The 12,199-nt window shown below is 38.0% G+C and overlaps 1 protein-coding gene across 13 annotated transcripts in view; it reads left to right on the top strand.

Moving 5' to 3' along the window:
* Positions 1–6,983: 6,983 nt before the first annotated feature.
* Positions 6,984–12,199, top strand: part of LOC119790907 (calcium/calmodulin-dependent protein kinase type II subunit beta) — a 129,645-nt gene continuing 124,429 nt past the window's right edge. For 8 of the 13 annotated variants that reach the window (XM_038296671.1, XM_038296669.1, XM_038296666.1 and 5 more), the window contains exon 1: positions 6,985–7,296. In XM_038296671.1, coding sequence (XP_038152599.1) covers positions 7,235–7,296 — 62 coding nt within the window. In that variant the 5' untranslated portion in view covers positions 6,985–7,234. Of the gene's footprint in view, positions 7,297–12,199 lie in introns of all 13 variants that reach the window. The other 5 variants (XM_038296659.1, XM_038296668.1, XM_038296672.1 and 2 more) reach the window with 2 other exon arrangements.

Raw genomic sequence — 12,199 nt, 5'->3', positions numbered from 1 at the left:
TTGTTTTTTTCAAATTTTGTTTTTCACATTTCTATATTTTAGATTGAGTTTCTCAAATTGCATTCTTTTAAAATTCTGTTCAGAGATCCAATTTTTTCCCCTCCTGGAGTGAGGATCTGAGGAGAGTCGACGCGTTTCTATTGGTCTGCATGAACGATAGCAACATTTTTATTGCGCTTTACGTGAAGAGGAAGTGATCTAGAAATACAATTTTAAAAGGAATGCATCTCGTAAAGATCAATTTGGAAAAAAAACATCAATTTTCAATATATAAAAACATTAAAGCTGATGTTAAAAAATGTGAAAAAAATAAAACATGAAACCAAGATAAAATCTTTTTGAAAAAATAAAATCTGAGAAAACAGTCAAGTGTCTCTCATGACCTTTGTTTGATTAACAAGATGTCAGAGTTAAATTTCTGGGTTTCCTTTTTTCTAAATTTCCATTTACGGAACATGTTTGTCTTTGTCTGCAACAATAATGGAGCAGATTTAACTCCATAGTTCATCAATTTCCATTCAGTGATTACGGTAAGCTGCTGACGCTGTAAATATGCAGACATTTGCTCCTCTATTACGGAAAATAGAGGGCAGGATGATCTTTTTTGAGTTAAATACTAATTATTTGTTGAATAAAAAACTACACTTCATTTTTTGGGTATTCATTCCTTACTTTTTAATGTATAAACGTTTGTAGTGGTCTCTTGATTAGATAATTGATAGTTTTTCCACTCTTGGTAAAAATTCTTCATACAGACTTTATTATCCATATAAACGCTTAATGGCAGTTGATAGATGTCTGTTAGCTGCTACATATTATCTATATTCTTTCAATCTGCGAGCTTCTCACCTAATCTGCTTATTTTGGGACCTAATTGTGTAAATGTATTTTTTTGTGCCACAATTCAACCGGTACATCAATGGAACCAATTTTTATTTTATTTTTAATTTGGCAATTTTACTTTAACAATGATTTTTTTTTTATGAAATTGATCATGTTGCACTTTTAGCTTCAGCTTTATTGAGAATGCATCACAGTTTTCATTTGCTAAACTGGGTCCATGGGTGCTATTTCAATATTACTGGGCATTTGTTTGTTCAGATTGTTTAGCTCTGCAGAATTCTGCCAAAAATGCACAAGCAGAACATTAAAGAAAACACCCTTGTAAGTTACTCTCCATGTGTATTTCGAACATTTTATGCTTGCAGATTAAATACCACAAGGCCCATAATATGTAACAGGCACAGTGGCCAGGCAGGGACCAATGTGTACTGAGGAGTGGCCCCCCCAAAAAAAAAAAATAGGCGCTGAAACAAGTTCTGGGTCAAATTTTGTTTCTTTATTGTTGCATCAATCAGGAATACATTTTTAATGCATATTTGGAAAAAAAAGTGCCTTAGAGAAAAAAAATAAAATAACTTTTGAAGCGAAGAAAAGATTATCTATAAAACACAATTGGAAAAGAAAGCAATTTATAATACTCAATCTGAAAAGGAGAACTAAAAGAAATAAACTTTGAAAATGTAAAATCTATAAGAAAAAATAAAGAAATCAAATGTATAAAATTGAATCTGAGAAAACAGCAAAGCAACACTCAAAACCTTGTTTCGGTTAAGAAGTTTTCAAAGTTTTGTTTCTGGGCGGCCCTTTTGAAATTACCCTTCACTAAATCTGTTTTTTTTTGCTTGTTGCAACAATAATGAGACAAATTTCACTCCATATCCAGTCTGCTTCATTTTGACCTTGATCCCAGCTGGCGCTCACTGACATCAGAGCCCAGCAGTCTGTATCAGAGCGGCTGCCTCACTGAAAGCGTACCCAGACATCACCAGAGGAAACACATATGTTATCTGATCACCTTGGGTTTCCCCAGAATGAGCTGGTGGGTGTGGCCTGCGATGGGATGTCCGGGGTTACCTCCTGGACATGAAATCCCTGCATGACTCCATACTGGATAAGTGGAAGACAATGGAATGGGTAGACAGATTGATTGTCCAGTAACCACATAATCTTCTTCCTCTCTCTAAAGTACATCAAAGAAAATAAGCAGGAGGAAATAAAAGTTCCAGCCTTTTAGAGGAGAATTAAACTGAAAGTCTAATCATGAAGAAAAAGTCTGTTATTTGTCTGATTGTAAAACATGAAGCAGTTCTTTTGGCATGAATATCTAAGGATGGGTTGAAGTTTGAAATAAGATTCTGTCTGTTTTGTTGAGCTGAAGACAGCTTATGTCCCGAGTCACTCATATGTTGTTTTGGGCCCCCTGCTGTGGGCCATTTGGTCCTTATATAACCAGATTGGGAGCCTTGTTTGCTCTGCCAGTAGTAAACTGGAAGCAATCATGAGTTCAGTAATGAGCCCTAGCTGTTAGCTTACAGGAGCAGTTCTTATCAGGTCATTTTTGCTACTAGTTGCAATTCATTTCAAAAGTGTTTGTACTCTGTGAGGCACAGAAGTGTCTTTTATTACATATAATTACATATTTGTGAAGTTTGAGGAAAATAGTACAAGTGTAATTGTGTTCAGCACCCCTTAAATCATCTGATTGGCTGTGACGTCATCCTGGAAAGAAATATCAGCTATGCTGCTTCCATCAACACCTTTGTTTATAGATGTTGGAGATCGGCCTGTTTTCCAGTGTGGTCCTGTTTCTCTGACCGTGACTGAGTGGATGTGCTCTCTTCGTCCTCTGGCATGGGAGCTGGCTCGGAGCTCGTCTGCCTGGCTGTGTGTTTCCTGGATGGGGCCGCCTTTTACAGCTGCTTTTTGTGTCTCTGCCTCTGTCTCCTAGAACCCCAGTCGGCCTCAGCAGATGGCCGCTCACACTGAGCCTGGTTCTGCTGGAGGTTTCTTCCTGTTAAAAGGGAGTTTTTCCTCTCCACTGTCGCTACAAGCATGCTTAGTATGAGGGATTGTATTTGAGTCAATGAGTCGATGCAATCAACTGGTTTTCCTTAGATAGAAAACTTTGAATCAATCTGACTGTATGATCTGGTTGAACTGTAAAGTGCCTTGATATGACATGTGTTGTGAATTTGGCGCTATATAAATAAACTGAATTGAATTGAATTAAATGTGCATAGTCACAACCAATACCTTACTAAGGTTTCCTTGAAACATTAGCATGTTTTTATCAAGCTTATAGTTAGAGTGGCTCAACTGGTATCCTGAGCTATTATGCTGCTATAGGCTTCGTATGCTGGAGGACATAGGGACCCCTTTTTCATCATTCTGCTTCATTTTATCTCTATTCTCCCACTCTGCAGAATCTGTTAGTTTAATCTCTAACGTTTTGCTCTCTCTGCTTTTTCTCATAGTAGCTTTGCCTCATGTGCTCCTGTTAACCCTAACCCTCATCCGCTCACACTGAGTCCAATTCTGCTGGAGGTTTCTACCTGTTAAAAGGGAGTTTTTCCTCTCCACTGTCGCTACAAGCATGCTTAGTGTGAGGGATTACCTTCAGGTCAATGACTCGATACGATCAACTGGCTTTCCATAGATAGAAAACTTTGTATCATTTTGACTGTATGATCTGGTTGAACTGTAAAGTGCCTTGAGATGACATGTGTTGTGAACTGGAACTATATAAATAAACTCAATTGAAAACAATTTATGTGTTATCTTTGTGATCTATGCTTTGGCTCAGATTTTTTTTTATAAATTAAGCCAGATAATGCACATGTGAGCAGGGGGTAAACAAGGGTGTAGCCTACTTTTACTAAGCCACTTCGCACATCCCAGTGAATTGTGGAAATGATGAAGAAAAGTTCAAGATCCAATGTGAAAAAAAAAAAGAAAAAAAAAACATTAGGGCGGTAACTAATGATTATTTTGCAAATCGATTAATCTCTCGATTATTTTTCAATTAATCGATTAATATTCAGGTAGCAAAAGTTTCCTTAAAGGAGAAGTCTGGTCACTTTCAGAATACAAACTTCTCACTGCAAAAAAATCTAAACCTACACTAGTCAGTTTTTTCTTAAAATAAGTGCATTTGTTCTTGAATTGAGCAGGTAAAAGAGACATCTTGCCAATGGAACAAGACAATTTACACTTAAAATAAGAAAACACAATTGCATTGTCTTATTTCAAGAGCATATTATCTAATTATCTTATTTTAGGAGTAAAAATACTCATTCCCTTGGCAAACTATCTCATTTACCTTCTCAAATTAAGGGTGAATACACTTAATTTAGGAAATTTTTACTTATTTTTAGATAATTTTTTGCAGTACTGAAAGTACTTTAAATAACACTTCATAACTTATATGTATTAAATAACCAGGAAACATGACAACACTGGAAAAAAATCATAATCTAGATAAGTCATTTTTTTCTTAAAATAAGTGCACTTGTTCTTGAATTGAGGAGCTAAAAAATACATTTTGCCAATGGAACAAGACAATCTACACTTAAAATAAGAAAAAACAATTGCATTGTCTTATTTCAGGAGCATATTATCTTTTTTTAAGAGTTAAAAATACTCATCCCATTGGCAAACTATCTCATTTACCTACTCAAATGAAGGGTAAATACTGTTAATTTAAGAAATAGTTCACTTATTTCTAGATCCTTTTTCCAGAGAACAGATTCTGATAGAAATTGTAATCTTACTCAGATCAGAGAAGTTGCTTAGAGTTACAGAAGGCAGCTGCCTTTATCTGGAAAAAAGAGGCTTTATACTTGTTCTTATAAAGTATAAAGCCAGGTAATGCCCCGATTAACAGTAAAGAGGCATTTTATACATCTCCAGTCTGCCACATCATTAAATCATTACATCATACTCGTTACCAGATGATTTGACATCCATGGCTCCAGCCTTATCAAAATATTACACTTCCTTCTTAGCTGAAGGACGCCGCTCTCATTCCATTCCCAAATCTTTGCCACGTACAGAATGAAGATTATAACTGTATATCAGTTAAGAGGAACTGTCTTAATTATCATCCATATTTTTTCTGGATGGATGGATTAAACTGAAATTGCATACTAGGGAGGCATGATATATTGCTGTTGGCATCGGAATCGGCTGTTATTCTTCGTTTTTATATACATTAATGTCTAACTACCTATAAATATAAATATCTGTGTGTTTTGGTTCTTTTGTGTTCTCAACAATAGGAAAGCATTCAATAAATATATGTTTATTATTGGAAAATATAAACCCAATTTAAAGTGTTTGTGTCTTTTAACAATAGCTCTATCAGCCCCCACCCTCAGACGCCCCACTAACTTTCATCACAAAGATACACCCTGTTGCACCAAAAAAAATGTTTCTTTAACTCTCAGTGTTTTTCATAAATTTCTTATAGAAACATTTTTCTTAATATATTCAGGACAAGTTGGTGTTTCATGTTATTACATTGACATTCATTTTTGCCATCCAAATACCCATATTTTTTCATGTTACAAAGTTAATAAGGTTTTATCCTGGATTTCAGGATATAAAGGGTTATTAGTGACACAGATTTTATAATAGAACTTCTATTACCCACTTCCTGTTAGGAATCCAGTTTGTGTGGGTTGTTTTGTGTTTGTCTCTCCCTCCACCACCAGGTGGTGCCCTGTCCTCGTTGGTCCTCCTGCACACCTGCGGCTCGTTGGTTCATTACTGAGGAGTATTTGAGCTGTGGGCTGTCACTACCTCGATGCCAGCTTTGGGTACTCTAGCCAAGCTGAGATTAGCTGAGTCTAACCTGAGCCTTAGTTTCTCTGAGTTTTAACATTGTTTATGTCTTTGGCTTTCGGCAGGAAGCCTTCCTGCAAACTGGATTTCTCAAATTTCTCACACTGGATTGGCCTTCTCCCCCTGGAAGGATCTTTTGTGTTCACACTGGAGAAAAAAACTCCACACGACCCATTCAAGTTCCCTCGGAATTCCAAGTGGCAGTCCGCTCAATGGCTCCTCAGGTTTGAACCTAAACCAATCAGTCGGCCCTCCAGTGAGTTGCCCTTCCTCTGGATAAACCCACACGTTCTGGATTCAAGGGAAAGACTGTCGCCCCCTCCAACATGAGTCCCAATTCCTCTATATTCAAGAACTCTATCCAGTCTTCCTATGGCCACTGAATTAACCGCTGTGAACTTCCCTTCTCACTTCTAGTTCCGGTTCATCGGCTCTCTGAGTTCCAGATTCAACTTCCTGTTGTTCTCTTCAATAAACCTGTTAAACTTTCCCCCGGTTTTCTGCATGTGGGTCAGATCACTTAAAGGCATCATGACACCTCCATTCATTCTGTCATGGTTTTGGTTGTGATCAAGATTTATCTCTGAGTTTTTATTGGTCTTATTTCCATTTTCTGATTGTATTTAAGTTGCTACATATTTCTTGTTTGCCCTCTTGTGTCAGTCTCCTTTTCCCCTAGCTCCCTTCTAGTCTCCTCTGTTCACACCTGCTCCCAATCTACTAATTGGCCTGGTCTTTGTTTTTCTCTCCCATTTATTCTCCTCCTATTCAGTCACTCTTTGTTGTCATTTTTTTGCCCCTTTCTTGGGACTATTCCTGGTTTTCAGTTTTTGTGGATTTATGTTTCGCATTATTACTTCTGTTGGACTTATGGTTAATAAAATATTCAAGAAATCATTTCAGCTTTTTGTGTCTGCATTTGGTTCCTGTCAAATAATAACAACAATAAATAACAATAAACTCAACTTTGATAAATAGTTTTATTTCTTTATAACTAAATGAAACAAAGAAATCCTGAACTAGTTCTTGGAGAGATTCCTCTGTTGAAACTCGGAGGGTTTTCCTCGCTGAAGTCTAAAAATAGATCCCTGCAGCATCCTCACTGCAATGATGCAAATAATGAAATAAAAAGATCCCTGACCTGAAACACAATCTTATTTACCTCCTGATATATTTGGTTTACTGTGGAATAATAAAAATAATCATTTCTAATCACGTTCCTGTCCCTCCTGTTTCCAGAGCCTCTCTCTCTCTGGAGCATCACGTCATGTGGTGCGCCTCTCTGCTGGTATTTAAGGAGCGCGAGGAGAGGCGCGCTGGTGCTGGAACCGCGCTGGTTGTTGGGGGGGTGGGTTACCGTGAGAGGCGCACCGGGCTGCAGCTGAACCACTCAGGTGGGCGGGGACTGAAGCCCCCCCCAAAGAGGTCGGCAGATAAAGCAGGGAGCGAACATTTCGGGACTTCCCTCCCTCACAAACAAACACTCACTCACTCACTCACTCACCATCAGCAGCATCAGCAGCAGCATCCATCCAAACCGAGCAACATCATGGCAACCACCACTTGTACGCGCTTTACAGATGAGTACCAGCTGTACGAGGAGCTTGGCAAGTAAGTGTGTTTGCATCTATCTCCTGCATGCAGCCTGCATGCCCCCTGTCCTAACAGGGACCCCCCCAGCCTGCATGCCCCCTGTCCTAACAGGGACCCCCTGTCCTAACAGGGACCCCCCCAGCCTGCATGCCCCCTGTCCTAACAGGGACCCCCCCAGCCTGCATGCCCCCTGTCCTAACAGGGACCCCCTGTCCTAACAGGGACCCCCCCAGCTTGCATGCCCCCTGTCCTAACAGGGACCCCCCCAGCCTGCATGCCCCCTGTCCTAACAGGGACCCCCCTGTCCTAACAGGGACCCCCCACCTCCCTGCAATCTGCAGTGATGGCTGCACAATGTTCAAAAAGCTCCTAAAATAAGCCTGTGGAGTTCTCTGTTCAGTCACATCCTGAAGATGAAGAGGCAGAGGCGTAGCTAGAACATTTCTATAAGGGTGGCCAGGCTATAACCTACGTATGGAAGCCCGTTTCTGCCACTCTGTTAAGAAAAATAGAATAAAATTATCTCATTGTAATGAAATATTAACTCAGAGTGAAATATAGGTACCTAAAAAGTGATCTTAAGTACAGTAACGAAGTACTTGTATATCGTTACCTGACATCTCTGGTTACTATCTCAATATAGTGAGATATTAACTCATTATAATGAGAGAATTATTTTTCTAACAGAGTGGTGGAAACAGGCTTCTATACAGATGTACACTGAGGGGTGGCCAAAAGTGGATAGACGCCATAACCTCAGGGTCAATCTACACTGTTCCCACAGGAAAATTAACAAACAAGTCCATACTTTCTAAATAAAGAAAAACTATAATTTCCTACAGCCTTTAGCTAATAAAAAAAAAAAACATTCATGCTTTCTAGATAAAAGATAAGCTGGATAAAAATCTTTCAGGTCTGAGTTCTGGGGCAAACATCTTTTCTATTATTACTTACCTACTTTTATCAATAATCACTTTGCATAAATTGATATTTACAATTACTAGTATCTACATAATTGGTTATTTAATAAGTTTTTATTCAAATACTTATTTATCTATGATTTTACTGAAGATCCCTAGATAACTTGCAGAAACACATCGTTTCTCTTTACCCCATATAAAACAAAATCTAGTTCTGAAAAGTGGATAAATTCCATACTTATCATCTTTAATGTTAGTATATTGATGTGCATAATTAACCACAGTGTTTTTGTGGTTATGAAAAATGAAAGGTTTTGAATATTCCACTTTAGAGTATTACTGTTGCCGCCATCTTTATTAGAGGGAAAGAAATGGTAGGGGTGGCCACAAGGGTGGCCAATGATTGGCTAAGGGTGGCCATGGCCACCCCTGGCCCCGCATCTAGCTCCGCCCCTGCGTCCAGGAACCCAGAAGATTCCCTCCTCCTCCTCCTCCTCCTCCTCCTCCTCCTCCTCCTCCTCCTCCTCCTCCTCCTCCTCCTCCTCCTCCTCCTCCTCCTCCTCCTCAGCTCCACATTCCCAGAAGATAATTACAGACAAACAGGCTTAATATGAATTAAAGCTCATATGTTGGGAACAGATTGATCCGTAGCTTGGTAGGGAAGTCATGGGGAGGGGAAATGTTGCTGCTTATGATCTGTTGGGAATCTAATGAGGTGTTTTCTTTAAAAAAAGAAAGTAGAAACGTAGATCTTTTGGAAACATGTGGCTGCAGACTAAATGAGGTAGTCTGAAGAGGCTATGGGTGCCACAGTGGGCAGATGCAAAGTAGACTCAGTGTCTCTGTCAGGTTGTGCGTGGGTAGAGAGGATCTCTGCAATGTCTGCCTCACAGGAACATTATTCCTCAGCCAGCTCTGCATGGACAGAAAAAAATGAGTTGGATTCTGTAAAAGAGCTCACTTTTTTTTTCTTTATAAAAACCTTAAATGATTATTTTGCAGTTCTTCCCTTCAGCTCTCTCTCTCTCTCTGTGTCTGTAATCAAATGTGGAAGGGATTTTTTTTTAAAACAAAGGAGCTGCTGGAGAAACTGCAGCTGTTCCTGCTGATAACAGATCAGCTCTGCTGATGGATTTCTGCTTTATGTTAAAGACTCAAAAATGGAACCAGCTGGTAAAACTATATGTTCCTCATTTTGGATTTTGAAGTGACAGACCAAAAAGGAAACCAATAAATAGGGTGTTCTCTTCTGGCTCTGTTCATTAAAATCCAGGTTTCCCAAAATTTTCAGCCTGTAAACCCCCCAAAAAAATTACAATTCAACTGACCTCCTTAATGCACATATAGGTTTTTATTTGTAAACATGAAGTGAAAAAACGACATTAATGTTAAAAAACTAATATTTTTAGTCATCATTTTAAATTATGAGAGGCATATTTTAAATTATTTTCTGGGACATTTGAATATTTGTGTTTTGTATTTGTATTTTGTATTTGTATTTTAAACCTATCAGTATATTTGATGTTTGAATCATGTATTAAAATAAATGAATGTTATATCTACTTATTTATTTAGAAAGTTCACATTAATGTATGTTATTGTATATATTTCACCCTCCCTAGACCTCAGAGATTACATCACAATGACTGTAAAAAACAACAAACAAAAAAACTTCTTGCGAAACCTTATTGGGTGTTTGCGGGTCCCAATCCCTACTTTGGGACCCTCTGACTTTAATACCCTTTGACTGGACAATCTCATTGTTTGTTTTTGGCCGTGATTTCCAAACTTTTCTTGTTGGGCCCCACTTTATTTCACAGGAACACCCATGTGGCCCCCAACAGTTTCAACAGATGAACAAAGAAAAGTCAATTGCAATAGATTACATACTGATATAGAATAAACTACTCATCCTTAAAATAAAATGATACTGCAATTAATTTCTTTTTTTCCCCCTTTTATTTTATTGTGTAACAAGGTTGCTATCTTTGTGTGTGTGTGTGTGTGTGTCTCTATCCATATAAGTTATGTGTGCAAACATTTTAATTGCTCCATGGGTTTTTATAGTTGTTGTGATGTGATCCCTGCAATATACGGAGGTAAGATAGAATGTGTATAGTTGTATTAACTATACATGTAAACAGAGTTTTATGGGGCCCCCAGGAACTTGGGGCCATAGGCAACTGCTTAGGATTTCGTAATGGTAAATAGAAAAGACTAAAAAGAAAAATGCATATACAGATATTTAACAATCTGTGAAAACTGAAATATATCTTTATTCATCTGTTGAAGACAAAAAGCACAATCACAGACAAAAACACCAACTTTAGGTCAGTTATCATAAAAACAATGATACAACTGTTTTCTGAAACGATCACCAGGTGCTATTTAACAGGGTGTCTGTGAGTTAGCTTCTCATGCACACACTGTTAGCTTTGCTGTCATGCATCTGAGGGGAATGTGAGAGCGGATTTAGAGCTGAAGCACTGAGTCAGTGTCAGCAGCCCTGGAGGAGAGAAAGCAGCTCAAACTAAATCACCTTTACCACCATGTATCTGTCAAGCTTGTGTCTGAAATGCCATCTTAGATATACGCCTGATATCAGTGTGTGCCGACCCCACTCATGCTGATGTTTTTTAGAAATCCAAAGGTTTATCAAATATAAATTTTATGCTGTGATCAGATAAAAGGTGATCAGATTAGAGCTCCCTTACCCTCTGAGATGAACTAATCCAGGTTTTTGGACCCAAATGGGGCCCTCCTGCTGACTTGCACCTGCCCTGCAGATAACCTGTCATGTTGAAGCTCTGCTGCCTTTTCCACGGCGCTGTTTGAAGTCAGCTAGTGTCATGCTTACTCACCCGGCCTCCTCAAAATGTATGCTCACTAGAGAGCTTGTAAGAGGACGGGGTTCTGAGTGTTTCATTGCATAACAATACTGAGGTGAGATAAAATTAGCTGGGAGGGATGACAGAGGTGGTTATTTCTGACAGTCTCTGCAGGATTCGATCTACAAACGGAAAGCTACTTATTCCTAAAACGGAGCTCCTGATGTCATCAGCATCACCTGGTTTATTTCAATCAGGATGAAGATTAATCAAATGTCACATCATACACATTGTGACGGCAGTGCAGTGCTTGCTGCTGCATAGATACTACTTTTAGCAGAGTTAAATACCCTTACTTAGAAGTGGGATAAAATAATATTAGTTCACAAGTAAATCAACTCCTGAATCTAAACCTGTATGGAGTGAATTTTGTTTCAATATTGTTGCAACAAGCAAAGAACATGTTTTTAAAATAGTCTTGGGGAAAAAATGCAATCCAGGAATGAAAGTTAAAAAAAACTTCCTAATCATAACAGGTTTGAGAGTAACTTTTTCTGTTTTCTTATATTTTATTTTTTCATCAGATTTTTTTTTAAATATTTTTTGTAAAAAATTTTTAAAGGTTTCATATTTTGGAATTTTATTTAGGTGAATTTCTTTTTTCAGATTAATTATTTTGGATTATATTATATTCTTTTAAAATTGGAACCCATTCTCACATAGGGGAGGATAGGAATATTAGGGATGCACGATATAATCGGCCCGCTATCGGTATCGGCCTGTATCGGCCTTAAAACTGAATATCGGACATCGGCCACCCCACCGACATTTAACCCGATATTTGATCAGCTTCTGAGTTTCTGAAGTCTAAAAAAAAAATACTTCTTCTTCTTCCTCAAAAACTTCTTTTTTACAGACTTAAAAACTTCTAAAGACGAGGGAAAAAATATTGATACATTAAAATATCACAATATCTTCATATGCTGATATATTGCCATTTAAAAACACCATATCAATCTCTTTTACTAATGAAATATTGCTATATGTCATCGTTATGCTACGAAATCCCCCAAAAATCCACGAAATGTTGCCACATTTTTATATGCTGATATATTGACGCGGTATCGATCTATTTTACTAACAAAATCTCACAAAAATTTGCAAAATATCACG

Source organism: Cyprinodon tularosa, unplaced genomic scaffold, assembly GCF_016077235.1.
Source record: "Cyprinodon tularosa strain WSP-4 unplaced genomic scaffold, ASM1607723v1 ctg374, whole genome shotgun sequence".
Taxonomy (NCBI): domain Eukaryota; kingdom Metazoa; phylum Chordata; class Actinopteri; order Cyprinodontiformes; family Cyprinodontidae; genus Cyprinodon; species Cyprinodon tularosa.
The sequence above is the reverse complement of the archived record's forward strand: the minus strand, read 5'-3'. Positions and strand labels throughout refer to the sequence as shown.